This window comes from Canis lupus, chromosome 3 (assembly GCF_048164855.1).
Source record: "Canis lupus baileyi chromosome 3, mCanLup2.hap1, whole genome shotgun sequence".
Taxonomy (NCBI): domain Eukaryota; kingdom Metazoa; phylum Chordata; class Mammalia; order Carnivora; family Canidae; genus Canis; species Canis lupus.
In genome coordinates this window covers 47,745,753-47,768,013 of record NC_132840.1, presented here as the reverse complement: position 1 = coordinate 47,768,013, position 22,261 = coordinate 47,745,753, and the positions used below count along the sequence as shown (strand labels likewise).

The window sequence follows — 22,261 nt, the reverse complement described above, 5'->3', positions numbered from 1 at the left end:
GCTCTGGTGGGTGTGGTGTAGTGTCTGGTGGACAGTGGTGGAAGCAGTGAACACAGACATCACCCAGTGCTCAAGGGACCTCTCGCCAACCTCTGGCCCTCTTGGCCTCTCAGCCCCAGCCCTTCCTCCCTGTCCACATGGTAGGCGGCAAGCCCAGCTGTGCCCAGCCCCATGAACAGCTTGCCCCGAAGAACAGAATAGAGAGACCATACGAGATTCAGAATATTTCCACACTTCACAGAGGTGGCCACATCCCTGCCTCTCTTTACAAAACCCCGTGAAAAACCCCATCAGCGTATGGCTTTATTCTGCTCGTTAGGAGATCAGCAGAAATGGGTGTGAGTTGCCCAGAGTTGCATTGCTGGTGGGTGAAGAAGTGAACTACCCTCAGGTCTTGGACTCCTGGCCCTGTACCCTCACTTGGAACAATTGCTCTTAGAGCATCTGAACAGTGGGGTGGGTCATGACCCTGCCTTTTAGTCCCTTCCCCCCAACCCTCGGCAACCACCAGTCTACTTTCTGTTTGGTGGCTTTACTGCTTCGGGACACTTGCTCCGTATAAATGGAATCACAAGAGCATGTGATCTTCTGTTTGGCTTCTTTGACTTTGGTATTGTCTGTAAGGTTCATCCACGAGCATGTGTCCGTACGTGATTCCTGTTTGCGACTGATATCCCATGTGGATGAACCACATGATGTCCATCTGGTCAGAAGTTGATGGGCATTTGAGTTGTTCCCACATCTTGGCTATTGGGAATGGTGTCACCAGAAACTCATGTACAAGATCTGAACACCCAAAGAATTTTCACTTTTTTGGGGTACGTACCTGGAACATAGCTGGCTCACGCAGTAATTGTGTGTGATCAGTTTTTCCCAGCAGCTGCCCGGTTTTATGATCCACCCCCCCACCTCACCCCCACCCCCGCCAACAAAGCACAAGGGTTCTCCACTTCATCGCCAATGCATATTTTCCTTAACTTTTGTTCTGGCCGTCCTGATGAGTGTGAAGTGTTACCTCATTGTGGTTTTGATTTGCATGTTCCTAATGACCATGGACACCAAGCATCTTTTAACATGGTTATTGGCCACTTGTGTATCTTTGGAGAAATGCCTGTTCAAGTCTTTTGCCCAATTTTCATTTGGGTTTTGTTATTGAATTATAGGAGTTATTAATAGATTCTGAATTTCAGGCAGATTTGTGTATTTTAATCTTTCCACAAGTAACTCCTACATGTGCAAGACCAAAAACCGCTGGGGTGGACTACCAAGGTCAGACCTGCCCCAGGTCCTGACTCACCCCGCCTGCATGCCTCCCTGGGCTCGCACCTTAACCCTGAGCCTGAGTGGCCCCTTTTGTAACTGGGCGGTGTTCCTCACCTGGAAGCTCCTTGGTGGAAGGTTACAGCGAGGCCTGACTGCAGTGGGAAGTTCATGAGCAGAACCTGTCGGGTTTTTCCAGGTCTCTTGATGGCCTCAGCCTAGCAGCGTTCAGGCGAGGAGAAGTTGAGCTTTCCCCACCTGTGACTAGAAAGGTGTGAACCCCAGTACTGGACCCCCATCTGCAGCTTGTGCCATCCAGGACCCAAGTGAGAACAACCCCAGCTTACTGAGCGCGAGGCCAAGCGGGTCACACACCACATTTCTCATCTGCCTCCCTGCCTCCGTCTGTGGGTGGAGCTCAAGCCTCATGGAGAAGCGCTTTGCCCCATAAACAGCCAAGCAGGGATTGGTCTGCCACCGTGCCTACACCTTGAAGCTCTGAGAGCATCCACATCTTTCTCCACGCTGAGGTGAGAGCCCACTGGCAGGGACGGAGCCACCTGCCATCCCTCCAAGAAGATGGGAGGGATGCCCCGCACCCCTGCCTGCCCCAGTCTGAAAGACTACAAGGGGGGGGCCGCCCCACACAGCGTTGGAGAGAAGCTGTCCCTGATGCTTACTGCACCTGGAGCAGCTGGAAACTACAAATAAGCCCCAATCCCAGCCTCCCACCCCCACCACTCAACGAGGGCCAGGCCCCGTGTGCGCGGCAGCACGACACCACATCCGGCACTGGCTCTTGGGCCAATGGGAGGAGAACCCTGCTGCCCTTTGTGATAAACTCACAGCCGTCCTTCCTTCCATGGCCTGCCGCAACCTAAAACGTCAGCTGTTCAGACTCCAGGATCATAATGTCCAAGTTCCCTGGACTAGAACACAAGGGTGGCACAGGTGCACCTAGCACGCCAGGTGGTGCCACCCTTCACCCTTGGCTGTTCCTCCAAGGGACCAAGGCCTGCGCCCCATCCCTGCCTGAGACTGCCTGACTTGCTCAGAAGTGGTGCTCCAGGCTAAGAGGTCAGAGTCCAACAAACCTGAGAGTCTGGCCTTCCCACCAGCCTGAAGGCCCGGCCAAATGAACTATTGTCTCAGGAAATCGGGGAGCCGTGCGGAAAGGACTCAAAACAGCATCCCCGGAGCCATTCCCGTTGTTTGGCATACACTCTGGGCTTTGTCCACTGCAGCCTTAGCTTCAGTGAATTGAGCACAACCAAATTGTAATGTTGCTGGGGTTTCTTTTTTAATATCTTTATTTTTCTAATTACAGAAGTGTCCTTTTGCAAAGGCCCTCATTCTAGGGGGAACAGGACAGAGTTGGAGCAGAGGCCTGGGACTACAGGCTGCCGGGGGGTCCGTTGCAACCCCCGCCCCTGCCCCAGGCCCAGCACCTTCTGGGGCCTGTGACCCACATGAACGGCAGGCTAAATCGCCATCTGAAGGGGAAGGGTCTTTGCTCCCAACACCCAGGAAGTGCTTTCCTTGCACACCTCAGACACCAGAGCCACTTGCTTTTGAAGGCAGATTCTGGCCCCTGAAGCAACCAGGTGGCTCAGCTGACACCAAAGTGAGTTTTCCCGCAGTGCACTCCAGGTATGTGTGGCGAGCCACAGACGGCAGGCACAGCTCGGAGTGGGCAATTTCCATCATCCACCCCCAGCCATAAAGTCTGCGGAGAGGAGGTCAGGAGTCCGCAGCCCTGGGGCAGTGGGGCCAGGGTGGATGTGGACGTGCTCCCCGGCTCCTGCCTCCCAGGGGCACCTGCTCACCCCTTCCTGCCCGCCTGCCAGGCTCAGCCTGGGGCTCTGGGCTGGTGACCAAAGTCCTTCCAGAATGCAGTTTGGCAGGATCTTTCTGGGTCTGAATACTGAATGGTTTCCACTCCCAGGAATGTCCTATGCCATGGCTTATGTGCACAGAGACTTTCTTCAGGGCCTGTCAGTTTAAATACAGTTGTCCCTCTGGTTATCTTTGGGGGGATATGTCCCAAGACCCCCAGTGGATGCCAAAAACGACAGATAGTACCAAACGCTATATACACTGTTTTACTATGTCTTTTGCTGTACCTACATACATAGGAGAAAGTTTAGAAATTAGGTACAGTAAGAAATTCACAATAAATAATAATAGAATTATAACAATATATTGTAATAAAACTAACGTGAATGTGGTCTCTTCCTCTCAAACCACCGTATTGTCCTGTACCCCCCCCCCCCTTCTTGTGGGGCTGTGAGGCGGTACAATGGCTGCGGGATGAGGTCAGGTGAATGACGTGGGCGTTGTGACCCACCATGAGGCTGCTGTGGACACGATACATTGGGAGGATCACATGCTTCTGGTCTACAGTGACCACGCAGAACCGAAACCACAGATCAGGGGGGATTGCTGTAATAGCAAAGATTGGAAGAACTGGACAGGCCAGCCCTAGGGAATGAGCAGTACCCCCACTTGGGACTATGCCACAGGTAAGTGCTGCAGAGACGGGCCCAGCGAGTGGGTTTATAGAAAGGAAACATTTTCTATATGATAAGATTTATTCTACAGTTGGTGTAGAAGAGAGAGCTTTGTGACGCTGGTCAGCGGGGGGAGATAGCTGGGGCCCACAGTTGGGTTCTAGAGTGGTTTGCTTCGTGCCAGGCCCTGGGCTAACACTGCACACCAGCAGTTACTTCGTACAACCGCCGAGAAGTTGGTATTCCATAATCCCCCAATTTACTGCCAAAAGTACCAAGGCCCCGCCTCTGTCTGCCCAGGCCGGTGCCAACACTCGGCCACCAGGGCAGCTGCTCAAGGCTCTCTGTGCGCCAGTCCCCAGGCCAAGTGATCTGAATGGACCTCGGCTCAGCCAGTCTCCTGCCCTTTGACCCTCCCCACAGCCTGTGTGTGGAGCCGTCCAGGCATCTGAATGCCCCTGGGGCAGAGCCCTCATGACCTCCAGGGGCAGCTCCTGGTCCTGCATCCAGAAGTACACATGTGCTTCTCATGTGTCCTGCGTGCTGGCCCTCAGACGAGGGAGGACATTGGTGCTGCTCGTGGTCCTGTGGTCACAGCTCAGGGCACAGGTTACCTCAGGAAACACGACGGGATGGGAAGGAGAGAAGCAGGATGGGAAAAGCAACTGTGGTGACCGCTGAGCACTCGTGGCCCAAAGCCGTCCCCAGGGCCCACTTGTCATCTGTGGTGACAAAGGATATGAGCCCCAGCCATGGCTCCCGTGGAGACGCTGAGATGCTCCTGCTTCCCTGTCTGGGGAGGACCGTCCACCACTTGAGCCACAACAAGAGGCCAGGAGATACAAACATGACATTTCTCTGGGTACTGACGTGCCGGCTGATGGGCTTGGGGCAGCCATGCCCACCAGAGAGCCAGCTGGGCCGTGAGAGCTTAGATTTTTCAGGGAAAAAAGTCCCTGACTAGCTGGTTTCCATCACTAAAGTGAAGCATCACACCCGGAAACTGGTAATATTATCTCTCCACACGATCTATTTTTCCAATTAAGCCCTAACTCTTCCTGGTCGATCCCACAAGACCTGTGGCCAAGCTTCCAGAACTCCAAAGAGCCATGCATAAGAGCCCAGCACAAATCACACACCCTCGTTTTTCCTTTTATTCACATTCCTAGTGGCACAGCTTTGCTTCAGCACGAAGAACACCAAAGATGGGAGGGATGCCCGGGAGGGGAGGCGGAATCCCATCCCCGAGCGGGCCTCAGTGTCGGCGGGGAGCGCTCGTGGTGGCTCGGTGGAGGCCGGGCCCAGCAGTAGCCGGTGGCACATCCTTGGCTCCAGGCAAAGCGGGGGGCACTGGGAGCCTTAGGTTCTCCAGGGGTCTCTCTGCCTCCCAAACAGAAAATCTGCCCTGTTGGAGAGAATGGGGCCTTCCCCTGAGGTACGAGGTGGGCAGCACGTCCGACGGAGCTCTGCTCCAGGCTAGAGGGGAGAGCTCAACAAGCTGGCTGGACACGCAGGTGACATGACTTGGGAGACACAGCCTTCAGATCAGCCCCAAAGCTGCAATCCGGGGCGCAGGGGGGTCCCAGGTGACTCTGGCCCCTGGGGGACGACACAAACACAGTGTTTACCACCCAGCACCAGAAGCCTCGAGATGCCTGGAGCTGGCACCCGAGGAAAACGCTAACTCACCCTCTCGACAGATAAACGGAGCTGCCTTTATCCCCCGCCTAGGAGAGCAGAAGCCGGATCGTCCGTGCGTTCACTGCTGGTGACGACGGACCGAGCCCACGGTCCCAGGGTCGCCCCAAGGCCAGATGGGGCCGGGGGAGTGGCCGGCGCTCCAGGCTGCCCCCGAGGTGGCCCAGCCGAGCTCTCTGGGCCCGGGGCCTCCCGCGACTGCTGCCCGCGTACATGCTAACCCGGGGGCTTACAGGGCAGCCCCCTCTTTTTATTTTGGCTAAAGCAAGAGACAGGGTGCTCTCCAGATTCCCGGATGGGAGGCGCGCCCAGCTCACCCGCCGCCGAACGAGCGCCGGCCGCCCCGTCCCCACCCGGCTAGAGCAGCCACTCGGGGGCCTGCAGGCCGCAGAACAGCGCGAAGCCCAGGGCGTCAATCTCCTCGTCCCGCAGGCTCCCGAAGAGGTTCACGCCGGGGTTGAGCTGGCAGGGCAGGCTGGCCCGCTCCAGGCTGTCGACGAGCGCCTCCAGGGCCTGCAGGAAGCGCGCCCCCAAGGCCGCCTCGGCCCAGTCGGCCTCGTGCTCCCCCAGGCGCAGAACCACCTGGGTCAGGTGGCGCCGGTCCAGCCGCCACAGGGATGGGTGGCGGCGGCAGACCCCGCACAGCAGCCGCAGCAGCCGCCGGCGCGTCCCAGCGTCGCGCTCATCCAGGACCCGCAGCCTGGCAGCCTCCGCGGGGTATAAGTCCTGCAGCCAGAGGTTCCCAGCCAACCCCTCCAGGGGCCACGCCAGGAGGAGGGGATCTTCGGGACCAGCGCCGGCGACCACCAGCAGCACGGCGACTGTGAGCTCGAGGCGCTCGTGCTGCACCTCAAGCAGCAGCTCCTCAGCGGCCACGCTGGGCCGGATCAGGCACCCGAGCAGGCTGCCGATGGCTGGCCAGTTGACGCAGGAGGCCAGCGCTTTGCGGAGCAGCTCCAGCAGGACGCGGGAAGACAGGTAGCCGCCCACCAGGAAGCGGTCCCAGGGGCTGCTCCCGCGGGGCCGGAACTCCAGCTGAGTCCTGCGCACGGCCCAGCAGTGAGGGTCCCTGGCCACGGTGTCCGCCCCTGGCACCAGGCTCCACAGGCCCGCCTCCAGCACCAGGGGGACCAGGATATGCACGCGCTCAGCCGCCCCCGCCTGCAGCCCGTCGTAGAGCGGCCCGCCGGGCACCAGTGCCCCAAAGGGCAGCTCCGGGAACTTGTTCCGCAGATAGGCCTGCAGCTCAAGGCCAATGTCACCGGCCAGCTGCTTGGCCAGGGCCACGTGGGCCGCGGGGATGGTCACGTGGGTCTGCTCAAACGCCAGCAGCTTCTCCTGGAACGTCAGGCACAGCGGCGCCGGAGAGCTAAGCTGCAGTGACATCTCAGGACCCGTGTCTGTGGGCCCCTCTGCAGAACAAAGGGGTTGGGACCACATCAGGAGGCCCCGTCAGGAGCCAAGAGACCTCCACCCAATTACTAGCTGTGTGACAGCCTGGGCCTTATTTTGTTCAGCTGTAAAATGACCACCTGGGAGAGTGCTTAGCTCAAGTTCTCACGTAAGGTGAGCACGTGATGACAAATTCTCACTGCCCCCAGATCCCCAACGCCCTAAAACAGCTTGGTGTAGGCTGAGAAGACAGGCTCTGGGCTTCAGTTTCCCCATCTGGGGCCCCTCACCGTCACAACACTGCTGCCATGCTCTGGTACCGCTCTCTCAGTCCAGGTCCTGGGGGCACAACCCAGGAGGTTAGGAGGGCAGAGAAACCCTTAAACATGCAGGGAGGCTGCGGCCCCCGAGGAGCAGCAGGGACTTGCCTAGGTCCCAGGCTCAGTCAAAGGCAGAGCCTGGGTTGCATCTCCCAAATGTGATACCAGAGGAGGGCCCAACCGGGTCGGAGGGGATGGGGTGCCACTCACCTGGGGCAGCCGGCGAGGGGTCAGGGGGTGACACGGGCTGGCTGAGGGCTGCAGGTGGGGGCCGGGGCTGTTGACGCGGTGTGGCCGTGAGCAGGTTCAGTTCCTTCCAGCTCTCCTCCAGACGTGTAGTGTCCCCCTTGGCGTCATCCTCATCTCGAGGGCTGGTGGCCCTGTCAATGAGCTGCCGGCAGAGTGACATGGATCAGAGCATCCGAAGCCTGTGTGGCCAGGCCAAGGCCAGGGGCAACGCCAGCCAGGTTGCTGGGGTAGAGAAGCAGGTGCCAGCTTTGGGCACTTCCCCACCCCCTCCCCCTGGGGCCCCACTGTCCTCCTCGGGCAGCCCTAGCTCTGAGCGGCTCAGCCTGGCCTTACCCGCTTCACAGCCAGGGTAGCAATTCCCAGCACGGCGGCTCCGCCCACGCCCAGCACCAGGCGGGCATTGGCCAGGAGGAAGTCCACGGTGCTGCCCAGGACCTCATCACGCTGCTTCCCCCGTTTCTGGGAGAACTCGGCCATGGTTTGTCTGCCTGTAAGAGGATGTAGACATAGACAGCTCTGTGGGGGGGCGGCCAGGCTGGCAGTGGGGCCGACCCCATCATGCTGGGGCTGTCGTGAGTAGAGCTGATGAAGGGAGTTCCTGGGAGTTTCTCAGGAGAAACGGTTTCTTGGGAGGAGATGGGGCTGCCCAAACCCCCACCTCTACCACACTGCAAACCTGCAAATAGCCCACCCACTCCCTAGACAAGGAGCTCATGTAGAAAGGCCCTGAGACTTGTGCCAGGTGAGAAAAGGAGGCCCATCTTCTCCATCCCATCCTCAAGGACCCCTGACATGACCTAAGATGGTGAAGTGAGTCTCATCATCGCTATCCCCATTTTAGAGAGATATAGGCTGCCGAACCACACAGTGAGTGGTGGGGACCTGGACCCATCCTGCAAAGTGTCCTGACTCTGGCCCACCCCCAGAGTCCAGTCAGTCTACTGGAGCCTGCAGCCAGCTCCAAGAGGCTGCTTCGTCCTGCTTCTTAACCGGGGCTGGGCATAGGCAGGAGGGAACTCTGGCCTAAAGAAGACACCGCCAGGGGTCCTAGCAGTCTGCCCTGCAGGGCCCCTCAGGCCTTTGACCTCAACAGAGGTCCCCCCGCCACCAGATCTCAATAGAGTAGCCACTGGAGGGAGAGCTATCAAGTCAAAGGACGGGACGAGTGAGCTGGCCCAGGCTGCCCAGGGAGGCACATCAATAAAGGCTGAGGCCTGCCTGTGGGGGCAGCAAGCAGGGTAACTCCAAAGACCCCAAACAGGACATCTGGCTGGCTCCATCTGTGGAGCGTCTGAGTCTTGATCTCGGGGGATGTGAGTCCCAGCCCTATGTTTGGTGTAGATTACTTAAAAATAAAATATTTAAAATAAGTAGGTAGGGATCCCTGGGCGGCTCAGTGGTTTAGCACCGCCTTCAGTCCAGGGCGTGATCCTGGAGACCCGGGATCGAGTCCCACGTCGGGCTCCCTGCGTGGAGCCTGCTTCTCCCTCTGCCTGTGTCTCTGTCTCTCTCTGTGTGTCGTGTCTCTCATGAATAAATAAATAAAATTAAAAAAAAAAAAGTAGGTGAAAAATAAAGACCCCACCCCCCATCCCAAACAGAGAACTTGCCCAGTGCCTCTGGACAGGGGCCTCTCTGGGCCTCTCAAGTTTGAGACAATGCAGGGGTAGCGGGGATGGGGGAGCAGCTGTCAAAGACTGGAAACCGAGGCAACAGAGAAGGGAAGATGAGGCTTTGTTCACCTGTAAAATGGCACAGGCGTGGTGAAGGTTTACACGTGGGGAACCCAGAACTATAAGGCTGGGTAGGCCTGGGTACTTGGGAAGTGGAGACAGAGATCCCACCCAGGCCTAGGCCCCCAAACTCCAACCTCTGGTTCTTCCGGGGGATTTCCTGCCTCAGGCCCTGAGAGCAGAGGGGGCGTGTGGCCGGGGTGCAAGCTGAGGCCCGGAGGACCAGTCAGACACCAGGCAGCGCTGTCTCTCTGCGGATGCCTGAACCAGATGACCGTGGGTTCGCAGCCAGCCCAGGCACCAAGGACTTCTGTCCTCTCGGATCCGCTGTGGGTGCCCAGGGCTCAGTTGCCAGGTGACGAGATGCCTAGAGCAGCTGAAGCCTGAATCACCACCGGAGTCAGCCCCAACCCCCGCCCCCCGATTTGCCCAGAGTAAAAATAGGACAGGAGGGCTCTGGGGCCTGGGCTGGTCAAAGGCTAGGGGAGTGCCCCACCAAGGCCCGGCGGCCGCTTTTAGTTACTTCCTCCTCGATGATCAATACTGCAAGCCATCTCCAGCGGAGCCCAGAATCCACTTGCAAACTGTAAAAAGCTTTCAATACCTCCTGCCTGAACGGGACTCAGCCCAACCCCTGGCGGGGTCGCGCAGGCCGCAAACCGCAGCCTTCCAACTCCCGGAACGCCGAGAAGGCGCGGGTGGTTAAAAATAACCCAACTCCGCGCTGCCGGCCCGGCCCCCCCCCAGGCGCCGGGAGACGCCGGGAGACGCCGCCCGCCCTTCCCCTCCTCCGCCACACCTGCTGCCCGGGGCCGGGGCTGGGCCGAGCGCGCAGGAACCCCGGGGAGGGCCTGGGAGGGGCCCATCCGCGCGGAGGGCACCAGGCCCCGAGAAGTGCACTGAGGCGCCCAACACGTAAAGGGGCAGGCTCGACACTGGAACTCCGGCCCGGGGCGCAAAGCCCTTCCCCCCTTCCCCGGCCGTGACCCGGGCCCCAGCGGAGACCACGCCCCCGACCTGCGTCCGACGCACGCTCCACGCCCCGGTCTGGGGGACCCGGGCCGCCCAGCCGCACTCCGGCCGCACGGGCGTCGCGGCTTCGGCGCAGCGACCGCAGGACACAGCGGGTGCGACCCTGGGTCCTGAGCCCGGGCCCGCCTGGGAATGGAACTCGGAGGACCCGGGAACCGAACCCCGAGGCCCCGGGGGCGGCCCTGACCTCCGACGCAAGCAGACGAACAAGCCCCGGGTCCAATCGGAGCGCCCGAGGCCCCGCCCACGTTCCAAAATACTGCGCGGCTCAGCCAGTGAGGAGCAGGCCACGCCCCCCCGCTGACGAGCGCGGCCCCTCGGGGGCGGGCCTCCCGGACGCACTCGGGCTTAAAGGCGCAGGGCGGGGTGGCGACCGGGACCCGGGTCGGGATGAGCCGGACCCGAGGGCCTGGTGGGAAGCCGCGTGTGCTCGCATGGGAGGCTGCGGAGTAGACAGAACTGTCTGGGCTCGCGTTGTTTCCGGGGCCCGGCAAACAGGTGGTACCTGGCCCGAAGGCCCGCTTGCCTGACCCTTGAGGTCACCTCTGAGAGCGCAGTGTGGCTTTATTATTTTATGTTGGCGCGCGGGGCACACAGCGTGACCCAGGAGGCTGGCCCTGCCACCTGCGCCGTGTAACCCTGTGCGGGCCACTGCTCCGTTCTGGCCTCAGTCTTCTCTCCCCTGAAGTGGGTATCACAAGGCCCCTCCCCCCGCGAAGGGTGACCGTGCATAGAACCTGTGGCTCACTCGGCGTTTATTTCTTGGGGACCTATTATGTGCCGGCTGGTGGGGGCGCAAGGAAGTAAAGAGAGCCTGAATGATAACGTGCCTCTTATCGAGCGCCTGCTGTATGCTGCGACCTACACCTGAGTTTGTTTCTGGCGACAGCCTTAGGAAGCATTTCACAAATGAGAAAGCTGAGGCAGGAGCAGACCTGGGGTTAGCCCAGAGCCCTAGGACCCAAGGCCTAGGTCCGTGCGCCCCCGGGCCTGGGTCCCTAATCGCTGCAGAGGTCACGGCCGGACTCCAGCGGCTGCGGCTGCCCCGGGGGCGGAGCCCGGGCCTGCAGGGTCTGCGGCACCCCCCGCCATAGGTCGCTGAAATCAGCGTGGAGGTTAGAAGCCTGCGGGAGCGCAGGGGGAGCCCGGACTTTTTCCGAGGGCCCGGGGTCAGCGGACGGCGGGGGAAGCCGAGGCCCGGGGAGGCCCGGGGAGGCCCGGCGCTCCGGGTTCCCCGGGTGACGCGCGGGGCCGCGGCCGGGGCTCCGCCTGCCGCCGGGCCGGGCGGGGGCGGGTTAAAGGGGCGGGGCCGGCGTCGGCCCAGCCCGCGGCTCGCCCCGCCGCCCCCCGCGCCCGCAGGCCCGGCAGCGAGAGCGGCGCCATGGAGGCCACCGGGGTGCTGCCGTTCGTGCGCGGCGTGGACCTGAGCGGCAACGACTTCAAGGTGAGCGGGCCGTCAGGGCGCGGGGCCGGCTTCCCTCCAGGCCGTGTCTTCCGCCCGGGCCCGCGCCGCTCCCCGCTTCCTGTCCCGCCCGCGCCCGGCCCCGCGCCGCCCGGGACCGCGGGAGGGAAGGGGGGCTGCCCCGGAGCTCGCGGCCCCGCCCGGAACGGCCCCCCGACGCGTCCGCTGCGGCTCGGGAAGACCCGGGCCGGGGGGGCCGGGGGGGCCGGGCGGGGGCCGGGGGGGCCGGGCGGGGGCCGGGCGCGCAGCGGCGCGGGGAGTGTGGGCTGGGGGCCCCGCGCGCCCCGGTCCGGGGGTCCGGGGGTCCGGGGGTCCGGGCCCCGCCCGCGCCGCAGACTGGCCTGGGGTTCTGCGAGCTGCTCCCGCCCTCCGCGCCCTCCGTCCCCGCCCCTCTGAGGTCACACGCCCAGCCAGGCCCTGACTCAGGGCCGGCCTTGCTACCGGCTGTCGGTCGGGGGCGGGTCTGGAGCACACTCATCGCGGCCCGAGCCTGCCGCCGCCACCCCATCCTGTGTGGTCTCGGGCAAGTCACTTCCCCTCTCGGAGCCCGGGTTTTCTCATCCGGTGGAGGGGGCTGCCTAGTAACCCCTCTGGGGACTCTGGGGCAGGTGCAGCCACCTCGGCTGACGGTGGCCTGAGCAGCTGCGGGACTGGTAGACTAGGGCCACAGGGCAGGTGAGGCGGTTCTAGAGGGTCAGGGAGGAGCAGGGCAGTGCTGGCGACCAAAGGAGGCGGGGCAGCAGTGGAAGTGAGAGCTGGCCCCGCCCGGGGAAGGGCAGCCTGGGGGCAGGTGGGCAGGGGAGGGGGGGATCCTGGTAGTGTCCGGCTGCGTCTGCAGGGGTGGGGGCCGGGCCCTCACGGAGGAGGCAAGAAGGCCCTTCCTGCATTTCCCCACCTGTACACGCACTTCTGACACTGTGCCCAGGTGGCCACACCACTCTCCTCTGCCCCCATCGCTGCCATCCTTACCTGGGGTTTCCATCGACCTCTCCAGAGTCACCAGCAGGGAATGTGGCTGTAGGGGGCTGGGAACACCGGCCAAGGGCGCCTCAAACTGCCCACTGTAAGGCTAAGGGGACTGAGGGGGGCATTCAGAGGCTCACGAAGACACGAGTGAGGCAGTGCCTGTGCGGATGGGGAACTGGGGCCTCACACCAAGAATGGCTGGTATGCTGATGGCTGAGTGGGGCGGGGCCGGGGCCTTGGTGGAGGCTCAGGGATACCCCATCTCTGGAGGCCTAGGTGGGGCCTGGAATGGCACACAAGGGCATTTGAGCCAAGCTGACCACACCGCTGGGCCCTGGGGATGTCCCCTGGAACAAGCCAGGTCCGACCTGGCCCCCTCAGGGCTCAGAATCCAACAAGAGACAGACATGAGGCCAACAGTCACCTTGATTATTAGTATGTCTTCACATTTTTGTCATGAGGGGCTTTTGTAAGCCCTGTTACATTGCTGAAGTTGAGGCACAGAGTGGCAAAGTGACCTGCCCAGGGGAGCACAGCTGGTGAGAGGTGGCTCTGTTGCTCTCCCAAGGCTCCCATGGGTATGGGGGCCACAGAGGGTAGTAGAGCAGGAGCGCCCGTTGCCCAGACCAGTCTCACTGTGACACACCCCCAGGGTGGCTACTTCCCTGAGAATGTCAAGGCCATGACCAGTCTGCGGTGGCTGAAGCTGAACCGCACCGGCCTCTGCTATCTGCCAGAGGAGTTGGCTGCCCTGCAGAAGCTGGTAAGGGGCTTTGGGCAGTCGGGGAGGGTTCCTGTGGATGGGGCTGGGCCAGGTGGGCAGAGCTTGCATAGAAGGCAAATGACGTGAAGGAAGCCACTGACAGCCATAAATAGAGCTAGCAGATAGGGAGGGAGCACCCTGTCCCAGGAGGTGTGTAAGGAAAGACTGGCTGTGTGAGGGAGGGAGGCTGCAAGAGGGGGAGTGGGCCTGTGTGGCTAAGGGCCCCCTGGATGGTGCAAGATTTTGGTGGCAGATGGGGCCCCTGTAGGCACCCTACCCACACTGCTGAGCCTCTGCTCCCGTGTCTTGCTCAGGAGCACTTGTCTGTGAGCCACAACAACCTGACCACGCTTCACGGGGAGCTGTCCAGCCTGCCGTCACTGAGGGTGAGTGCTACCACTGGCCGTTGAGCTTGGGAGTGTGAGGGCAGGGCCAGCATCTCTGCCCATCCTGCCTCAGACTCAGGGCCCCGTGCTTTTTTTTTTTTTTTTTTTTTTAAGATTTTATTTATTGGGGATCCCTGGGTGGCTCAGCGGTTTAGCGCCTGCCTTTGGCCCAGGGTGTGATCCTGGAGTCCCAGGATCAAGTCCCACATCAGGCTCCCAGCATGGAGCCTGCTTCTCCCTCTGCCTGTGTCTCTGCCTCTCTCTCTCCCTCTCTCTGTGTCTCTCATGAATAAATAAATAATCTTTTATTTAATAAAATAAAACGCCCTAGGCCAAAGGCAGGCGCTAAACCGCTGAGCCACCCAGGGATCCCCTCAGGGCCCTGTTCCTAAAGGGGAGGGGATACCATAATGCCCTGCGGTGAGTAATGCATGGGGACAGCGGGTAAAAAACCCAAACTCTCACCTGTTTTTAGACAACAGGTACTGTAATAACAGTCAATACCAGCCGAGCTGGTATCCAACTCTTCCTCGTGGGTTTTTCCATAGAATCCAGACCCTTACCAAGTTCCCAGATGAAGACACTAGGCCATAGAGCCAGGTCACTGGTCCAAGGTCACTTGCCCGAGGCAGGCAGTGGTAGAACTGGGGTAGGGTGGAGTTTGGCCCTGTAGATAGGTGGTCAGGGTGGTCCTGTTGCCCCTCTGTGGTTGGCACTGCACAGATGGCAGCAGCCGTGTTGGTGCTTGCAGTTGTGGCACTGTTCTGTGGCCTGTTCTCTCTGCCCCTGAGACTTTCCGCACTTCTATAGCCTGACATACCAGCCCTGAGAGGATAGAAAACAGACTTGCCCTATGTCCATACCGTGTCTCAGAGCTGCCCCCTTATCTTGCCCTCTGGAATTGGGAAGAGGAGGGATTATTTGGTCAGAACAGGTTCCTTGGGGATCCTGCGCTGGTCCCTGGGGCACATTTGAGCTGGGCTTTGAGATATGAATAGGATCTCATCAGGAAACCAGGAAGAGGGATCCCTGGGTGGCACAGCGGTTTGGCACCTGCCTTTGGCCCAGGGCGTGATCGTGGAGACCCGGGATCAAATCCCACGTCGGGCTCCCAGTGCATGGAGCCTGCTTCTCCCTCTGCCTATGTCTCTGCCTCTCTCTCTCTGTGTGTGACTATCATAAATAAATTAAAAAAAAAAAAAAAAAAAAAAAGAAACCAGGAAGAGCTTGCCAGGTGGAGGGACAGTGAGCAAAGGCCAGGAAGGGACAGCCCTTGGCCCTCTGTGGGGCTTCCTGAGGCAGTATCCTTCCCTCATCTCTCTGCTGCTCCCAGGGGTGGAAGCCAGAAATCATGGGCCCCCATGGTTTATTCGCAGGCCATCGTGGCTCGAGCCAACAGCCTGAAGAATTCCGGAGTCCCCGATGACATCTTCAAGCTGGATGACCTCTCAGTTCTGGTTAGTGGTTACCCATGCACCTGGCCTACCTGTCAGCCTTCATCTATCATAGTGGTCCCCGCAGCCACCGTTATACCATGTCATGTTGCAGATGGAGAAACTGAGGTGCAGTGTGCCTTACCCAAGGTCACTCACGAAGTCAGATCCCGAACTTAAGCATCCCTTCTCTTAGGGTCTTGGCTTTCTCCGTTTGGCTCTGAAACCCCTTCCTCCACTCCTTGCTCAGTGCTCCACCTGATCCCCAAGGCCGGTGGAGGCCTGGCAGGCTGGCACTGGCCCCAATACCCCTGACTTGGCCTCCCCGTTTCTACGTTTCTACCCAGGACTTGAGCTACAACCAGCTGACAGAGTGCCCGCGGGAGCTGGAGAATGCCAAGAACATGCTGGTGCTGAACCTCAGCCACAACAGGTACCTGTGCGCAGGGGCAGGGGCGAGGGGGTACGGGTTGCAATATGGTGGGTGGGGTACTGGGCCTGGGAGCCTTGCATCTGGCACCCATAGCCCCTGCCTGCCTCACTCCCATCCGCCCGCAGCATCGACACCATCCCCAACCAGCTCTTCATCAACCTCACTGACCTGCTGTACCTGGACCTCAGCGAGAACCGCCTGGAGAGCTTGCCCCCACAGATGCGCCGCCTGGTGCACCTGCAGACGCTTGTGCTCAATGGGAACCCACTGCTGCACGCACAGCTCCGGTGGGCCTCCCTGGGGCATCTGGCCCAGTCCCTCAACTCCCCCGGAGTTCCAGCCCTCCACAATGCCCCAACACTCCTGAGTGGGCCGTGGCCACCCTGACCCCATCCCCTTGGCCCCTCAGCCCTGTGTTCTCAGGCCCGCCTCTGGCCTGAGCGCCCACGTCTCCCCACAGGCAGCTCCCGGCTCTCATGGCCCTGCAGACCCTACACCTGAGGAACACGCAGCGTACCCAGAGCAACCTCCCCACCAGCCTGGAGGGCCTGAGCAACCTCGCAGGTTGGTGGTCCCAGGGTGGCATCCTGGGCTCTGGTTCCTTGGGGTTCCTTGCTTCTGGTCCTGACCACCTCCCAGAGGGGAAAGGATGCAGTTACATGACGGTTATTTCTTTCATCGTGACAACTAGTGCTGACACCCACTTACGAGCTTTGGCTTTATGCCCAGACCCACCAGCGTGAGGAAGTTTTTCCAAATGGAGAAACTGAGGTTCAGAGATTAAGTCACTTGCTTAAGGCCACAGAGCCCAGAGGCGGTAGAGGAGGGGCTCACATTAGGGCTCCTGCCCCTGGACCTGACTGTGGGGGCCCCTGCTCATGCATGTGCCCCCTCCCTGTATCCCAGATGTGGACCTGTCCTGCAATGACCTGACACGGGTGCCCGAGTGCCTGTACACCCTTCCCAGCCTGCGGCGCCTCAACCTCAGCAGCAACCAGATCTCGGAGCTGTCCCTATGCATTGACCAGTGGGTGCACGTGGAGACACTGAACCTATCCCGTAACCAGCTCACCTCGCTGCCTGTATGTCCAGGCAACCCGCCCCCCGGGAGGGGGAGGGGGGGCTGAGCCACCCCGGCTCCTGCCCTTGACTCCCACACCCCTGTCTCCCCTCTAGTCTGCCATTTGCAAGCTAACCAAGCTGAAGAAGCTGTACCTGAACTCCAACAAGCTGGATTTCGATGGGCTGCCTTCAGGCATCGGCAAGCTGGCCAGCTTGGAGGAATTCATGGCCGCCAACAACAACCTGGAGCTGATCCCTGAGAGCCTGTGCAGGTGCTGAGGCGAGGGGGGGCGGGTGGTGGGGGCTTACGGTACTGAAGACCCCAGCATCGTAGCTACAACCCACCTTGCGACCTCTGCACGTCGTGCAAGATGGATGGGTTAACTTGGTTTTGTGGCTAAAGCTCACACAGTGTGTGACAGCAATTCCCAGGGTGAGTACCCCACGTCTTCCCACATGTGGATGGGGATGAGGCTAGAGGGGTCCCACTGCCACATGAATTTGGGACATGGCACCATCTGTATCTCCCTCTGGAGGCCACAGTGTCCACTGGCATGGCCTCCTCAAGACTCTGAGAAATCCTTCAGGCAGAGCACAGAGGATCCCTCCGTCATTGGCTTCCAGGCTAATTAGAGGACAGAATGTTTAGGGTCCTGTAGTTCATATCCAGGGGCCTTTATTTCTGCAGGCAGCCCCTTTGAAAAACATTCCCTAGAAGTCACTAAAAGTCCTTCCCACTTGCTTCGCTGTGAGGAGCCCCCTGTTGTAGCTGTTGCAGCCTCTCCTGCCTTTCTCGGCCTGTCTGAACCCACTGGGGCCTTAACGAGCTGGATGCCTCAGTTCCTCTGGCCCCACCTGCTCCCCATCTCCAAGACTGGAAGTCTCCCTGCTTCCCCCCTCCCTCCACCTGACCTCGTCTGTCACCTCCCTGAGGCTGCAGCTCTGTCCTCACAGATGCACAAAGCTGAGGAAACTCGTCCTGAACAAGAACCGCCTGGTGACCCTGCCGGAGGCCATCCACTTCCTGACAGAGATCGAGGTCCGGACAGGCCAGGGCCAGCGTGCAGGGAGAGGGTGGGCCTGGTGGGGAGGCCGGAGGTGACCACGGCCTCTCAGGAAAAACCAAACAAAGCTATGTCAATGGAGTGGGGGGGACCCAGCAGAGGCCCCTGGAGGGGTGCCAGTGCCACAGAAGGAAGAAGGCCAACCACTTCCCATGTCCAGACCATGCTCGACAGCATCATTCAAGCCCCACACCCGGCCTGCAAGATCACACTTCACAGGGGGAAAACTGAAGCCCTCCGGGGTGGCTGCAGAGCCGGGATAAGAGCCTAGGAGCCTGGTTGCAAAGAGCAAGAAACCGGGGTTGGGGTGACTGGGAGGTAGAGCCTGGGCTCACTGCCTCTTCTGCTTGCCCCACGAGGCAGGTCCTGGACGTGCGGGAGAACCCCAGCCTGGTCATGCCTCCCAAGCCCGCGGACCGTGCAGCCGAGTGGTACAACATTGACTTCTCGCTGCAGAACCAGCTGCGGCTGGCAGGTGCTTCTCCTGCTACAGTGGCTGCGGCAGCAGCTGGTAAGCAGAGCAAGTCTGGCTGGGGTGCTCGGGGCCTCAGCTTAGCCATCTGTAAATGGAGTGGGAAACACAGCTTCTGGATCCTGGGGCGCTGGGTTGGCCTCTGGTTGGCTGGATGCCCGACCAGGGCCCAACCATTTACTCCATCCCCAAGCAGGAAGTGGGCCCAAGGACCCCCTGGCTCGCAAGATGCGGCTCCGGAGGCGTAAGGACTCAGCCCAGGATGACCAGGCTAAGCAGGTGCTGAAGGGCATGTCAGATGTGGCCCAGGAGAAGAACAAAAAGCAGGAGGTAAGCCAGGCAGGGGCTGGGACGGGGCAAATGTCCCTGGACTCTGCTTACGACAGATTGTGTGACCCAGGCCAAGAGGGAGAGTGGATCCCAGGTAGTGAGAATAGCCCATGCAAAGGCCCTGAGGTGGGTAGCAAATAAAGAGGCCAGACTGAGTGGCCACGTAGAGGTAAGCCATGCTTTGTGACTGTGACTCCAGGAGAGTACTGACGCCCGAGCCCCTGGGGGCAAGACACGGCGCTGGGACCAGGGCCTGGAGAAGCCGCGCCTTGACTACTCTGAGTTTTTCACGGAGGATGTGGGCCAGCTGCCTGGTCTGACCATCTGGCAGATCGAGAACTTTGTGCCTGTGCTGGTGGAGGAAGCCTTCCATGGCAAGTTCTATGAGGCTGACTGCTACATTGTGCTCAAGGTGAGGATCGGCGTGTTGTTGGGGGCTATGTGACCCCCAGTGACCTTATCTTAGATGGCTCAGGACCCCCAGCTCCACACTTCTGTTCACTGAGGCGAGGCGGGAAGGAGAGGACGTGGCAGAGGAGGCAGGATGGGGTGGCCCAGGCAGAGGTGTAGCAGTGCAACCCGCCCTGGGGTTGGGGTCTGTGGCAGTTCCAGGGTCCTCTCTGGGGTGAGCTGGGAAGCCAGGATACCCTGGAGAGAGCTGACATGGCCTGTGCCCCGCCCCCAGACCTTTCTGGATGACAGCGGCTCTCTGAACTGGGAGATCTACTACTGGATTGGCGGGGAGGCCACCCTGGACAAGAAGGCTTGCTCTGCCATCCATGCCGTGAACCTGCGCAACTACCTGGGGGCCGAGTGCCGCACTGTGCGGGAGGAGATGGGCGATGAGAGCGAGGAGTTCCTGCAGGTGCCCGCCGGAAGGGGGGGCGGGGGCAGGGCTAAGACTGCTGGCGTACCAGGCTGAGGCCAAAGGTGGCAGGGGTTGAGACCTAAGGCAGACAGCAGGGTCAGGAGAGCTAGACACGGCCAAAGGTGGGGAGCCCAGAGGGAGATGGAGGAGCTGGGACCAATAGCGCCTAGGGGGTGGGGCCGCCAACTGGGCGCAAAGGGGCGGGGCCCACGGAGTGCCCGGGTAGCAAGCTGTGCTGACATCTCTGGCCAGCTGGTTGTGTAGACAGCCATCCACACTAGATTTTACTGAATCACTCCTTGCCCTCTTGCATAAACCTGCTTGGTCCCATGCCCTGATGTGCGCATATTTAGACATGCTGTATGTGTATCTAAATCTTAACAAGAGTGATGGGCATTTTTGTACATTCTAACACTCGAATATGTGTTTGTTTATAGACACAGGTCTCATTCTTTTTTTTTTTTTTTTCATAACTCCATCACAGATTTGTAGCACTTGATGCATCTGTCCACAAATTTATCCTGACAGGTGGTATCTGGTGGGGGGAGGGGTAGCACACTGATGAAGGCCCACACCCTCACACACAGGTATTTGACAATGACATCTCCTACATTGAGGGTGGAACAGCCAGTGGCTTCTACACTGTGGAGGACACACACTATGTCACCAGGTGAGGGGGCTTGTGGGTGGTGGTCCTGACCTGGACTCAACTGGGAAGGATTGGAGGAACCAGCCCCTTGGTGACCCTGCCCGATGTCCCATTCACTCTTGCCCCATTCACTCTTGCTCTCGCCCCCAGGATGTACCGCGTGTATGGAAAAAAGAACATCAAGTTGGAGCCTGTGCCTCTCAAGGGGGCCTCCCTGGACCCAAGGTAGCCCCCATGACTAGAGCGAGGGGAGGGCTGGAGCCCACACTTCCTCCCTACTAGTGGGGGACAGGTTTGGGTTCAAGAAGAGGCCTTCCAGCAACCCTTTTAACCCCGTCTCGAGCATGGAAGGACCACCAAGGGGGCTGAAACCCATAATGAGGGACTTAGGGCAGGGTCATAGGCACAAGGGCAGTCGCTGCCCGTGTCCATTGCTGCCCCTCCTGCCCCTCCTGTCCAGGTTTGTCTTCCTGCTGGATCGAGGGCTGGACATTTATGTGTGGCGGGGGGCCCAGGCCACGCTGAGTAGCACTACCAAGGCCAGGTATGAGGACACGGTGGGGTATTTTATGCACAGACACACTGTTACCTAAGAAGAGACATGGGAACTCATTAAGGGCTTTGCATACCCTTACCCCCAAGGCTCTTTGCGGAGAAAATTAACAAGAATGAACGGAAAGGGAAAGCAGAGATCACCCTGCTGGTGCAAGGTCAGGAGCCTCCAGAGTTCTGGGAGGCACTGGGCGGGGAGCCCTCTGAGATCAAGAAGCACGTGCCTGATGACTTCTGGCCACCTCAGCCCAAGCTGTACAAGGTGAGCTGTGGTGCTGGTGGCAGTGCTCTTTGCCTGGACTCTGGTGGGGAGAGGGTGCCCCCTTCTGGACAGAAAATCGCCAGAGCCGCAGTCTAGAGGCTCTAAGTGCTCTGAGAAGGCCGGGAGAAGTACTGCTAGAATGTGTGTTCCCAGGAGGGAGGCTGCAAAGTGCCTGGGTGCCAGGCCTGAGAAGCTGACCTTAATTCTGTAGGTGACAGGAATCCCCCAAGGGTGTTGCAAGCAAGAAAGGGACAGTTAAAGAATTAGAAATGACAGTAAGAAAAAAAAAAAAAAGAAATGACAGAAAGGATCTGGAGAGGGTAGGCAGGGAAAGAAAGCCTCATTTAAAATCCTTTCCACTGACAGTGTCCTTAAAGCATTGGTGGAAGGAGGAAACCGAGGTCCAAAGGGGAGCAGGCAGTGGTCCTGAGCACACACAGCAGGGCAAGGGCCAGACTCTGGGGTAGAGGGGGGCTGGTGGGTGGGGCTCCTGTCCCCCACCCCACCCCCAGGCCTTCCCCTGGCACACCTACCCATTCCTGCTGCCAGGTGGGCCTGGGCCTGGGCTATCTGGAGCTGCCACAGATCAACTACAAGCTCTCTGTGGAACATAAGACCCGTCCCAAGGTGGAACTGCTGCCAAGGATGAGGCTGGTGAGGCACACGGAGGGAGGCGGGGGCCGGGGTTCCCCCCGTGGGGTCCGGGAATCAGCGTTGACCTCCAGTCTTTTCCTCGCAGCTGCAGAGCCTACTGGACACGCGCTGCGTATACATCCTGGACTGTTGGTCCGACGTGTTCATCTGGCTGGGCCGTAAGTCCCCACGCCTGGTGCGCGCCGCCGCCCTCAAGCTGGGCCAGGAGCTGTGCGGGATGCTGCACAGGCCCCGCCACGCCTCGGTCAGCCGCAGTCTCGAGGGCACAGAGGCGCAGGTGCGGAGTGCGGCCTCCCCTACACGGCCTGGTCCCCAAGTCCCCAGCCCGGTCCCAGCTGCCATTAGGCCAGCCCTGGGTGCCCAGCCAGGCCCCGCCCCCGCCCCGCCCCCTTGGCCACTGGGCCCGCCCCCGGGCTCTTCCCCTCAACCGGTCAGGCCCCGCCCCCCGGTACTAGGCTCCGCCCTGCACCTCCAGGCCCCGCCCCCAAGCCTTTCTGGGTCGCATTTCCTCCCTCTGGGCAGGTATTCAAGGCCAAGTTCAAGAACTGGGACGACGTGTTGACCGTGGACTACACACGCAACGCGGAGGCTGTGCTGCAGGGCCCGGGACTCACCGGGAAGGTGAAGCGAGACGCCGAGAAGAAAGATCAGATGAAGGCTGACCTCACCGCGCTGTTCCTGCCACGACAGCCGCCCATGGCGCTGGCGGAG

At 60.3% G+C, this 22,261-nt stretch overlaps 2 protein-coding genes across 10 annotated transcripts in view; one reads left to right on the top strand and one right to left on the bottom strand.

Annotated features, from left to right (window-relative positions):
• Window positions 1–4,906: 4,906 nt before the first annotated feature.
• MIEF2 (mitochondrial elongation factor 2) lies at window positions 4,907–10,352 on the bottom strand. Of its 8 annotated transcripts, none has more exons than XR_012028270.1 (5): window positions 9,962–10,152; window positions 7,763–7,917; window positions 7,391–7,571; window positions 5,460–6,880; window positions 4,907–5,369 (listed from the first exon to the last, which is right to left on the bottom strand). XR_012028270.1 is itself a non-coding variant. In XM_072820900.1 (5 exons), the coding sequence occupies exons 2-4, from the start codon at window positions 7,904–7,906 to the stop codon at window positions 5,826–5,828; spliced, it is 1,380 nt and encodes a 459-aa protein (XP_072677001.1). In that variant the 5' UTR covers window positions 7,907–7,917; window positions 10,180–10,352; the 3' UTR covers window positions 4,907–5,369; window positions 5,786–5,825. The 8 variants fall into 8 exon arrangements, 7 of the variants coding, with proteins under 7 accessions (XP_072677001.1, XP_072676997.1, XP_072676996.1 ...); XM_072820900.1 differs by lacking the exon at window positions 9,962–10,152 and adding an exon at window positions 10,180–10,352 and having other exon boundaries at window positions 5,786–6,880; XM_072820896.1 differs by having other exon boundaries at window positions 5,786–6,880; window positions 9,962–10,153.
• Window positions 10,353–11,482: 1,130 nt separating this feature from the next.
• Window positions 11,483–22,261, top strand: part of FLII (FLII actin remodeling protein) — a 13,093-nt gene continuing 2,314 nt past the window's right edge. The window contains exons 1-21 of one of the 2 annotated variants that reach the window (XM_072820884.1): window positions 11,483–11,638; window positions 13,275–13,385; window positions 13,700–13,771; window positions 15,148–15,228; window positions 15,552–15,637; window positions 15,763–15,924; window positions 16,098–16,201; window positions 16,544–16,719; window positions 16,814–16,971; window positions 17,654–17,738; window positions 18,127–18,274; window positions 18,432–18,565; window positions 18,765–18,977; window positions 19,251–19,430; window positions 20,021–20,103; window positions 20,233–20,307; window positions 20,543–20,626; window positions 20,725–20,896; window positions 21,446–21,550; window positions 21,636–21,827; window positions 22,073–22,261. In XM_072820884.1, the coding sequence (XP_072676985.1) occupies window positions 11,576–11,638; window positions 13,275–13,385; window positions 13,700–13,771; window positions 15,148–15,228; window positions 15,552–15,637; window positions 15,763–15,924; window positions 16,098–16,201; window positions 16,544–16,719; window positions 16,814–16,971; window positions 17,654–17,738; window positions 18,127–18,274; window positions 18,432–18,565; window positions 18,765–18,977; window positions 19,251–19,430; window positions 20,021–20,103; window positions 20,233–20,307; window positions 20,543–20,626; window positions 20,725–20,896; window positions 21,446–21,550; window positions 21,636–21,827; window positions 22,073–22,261 (2,673 nt within the window). In that variant the 5' untranslated portion in view covers window positions 11,483–11,575. Of the gene's footprint in view, window positions 11,639–13,274; window positions 13,386–13,699; window positions 13,772–15,147; window positions 15,229–15,551; window positions 15,638–15,762; window positions 15,925–16,097; window positions 16,202–16,543; window positions 16,720–16,813; window positions 16,972–17,653; window positions 17,739–18,126; window positions 18,275–18,428; window positions 18,566–18,764; window positions 18,978–19,250; window positions 19,431–20,020; window positions 20,104–20,232; window positions 20,308–20,542; window positions 20,627–20,724; window positions 20,897–21,445; window positions 21,551–21,635; window positions 21,828–22,072 lie in introns of both variants that reach the window. The other variant, XM_072820883.1, reaches the window with a different exon arrangement.

What these genes read in the sequence shown, in the direction of transcription:
- MIEF2 (XM_072820896.1), bottom strand. Translation starts at nt 10,028, where the DNA reads ATGGGCCCCTCCCAGGCCCTCCCCGGGGTTCCTGCGCGCTCGGCCCAG. An exon ending in CTACCCTGGCTGTGAAGCGG is followed by an intron (nt 7,572 to 7,762) that starts GTAAGGCCAGGC and finishes CTCTGCCGGCAG; the next exon opens with CTCATTGACAGGGCCACCAG. An exon ending in CCCCTCGCCGGCTGCCCCAG is followed by an intron (nt 6,881 to 7,390) that starts GTGAGTGGCACC and finishes TTTGTTCTGCAG; the next exon opens with AGGGGCCCACAGACACGGGT.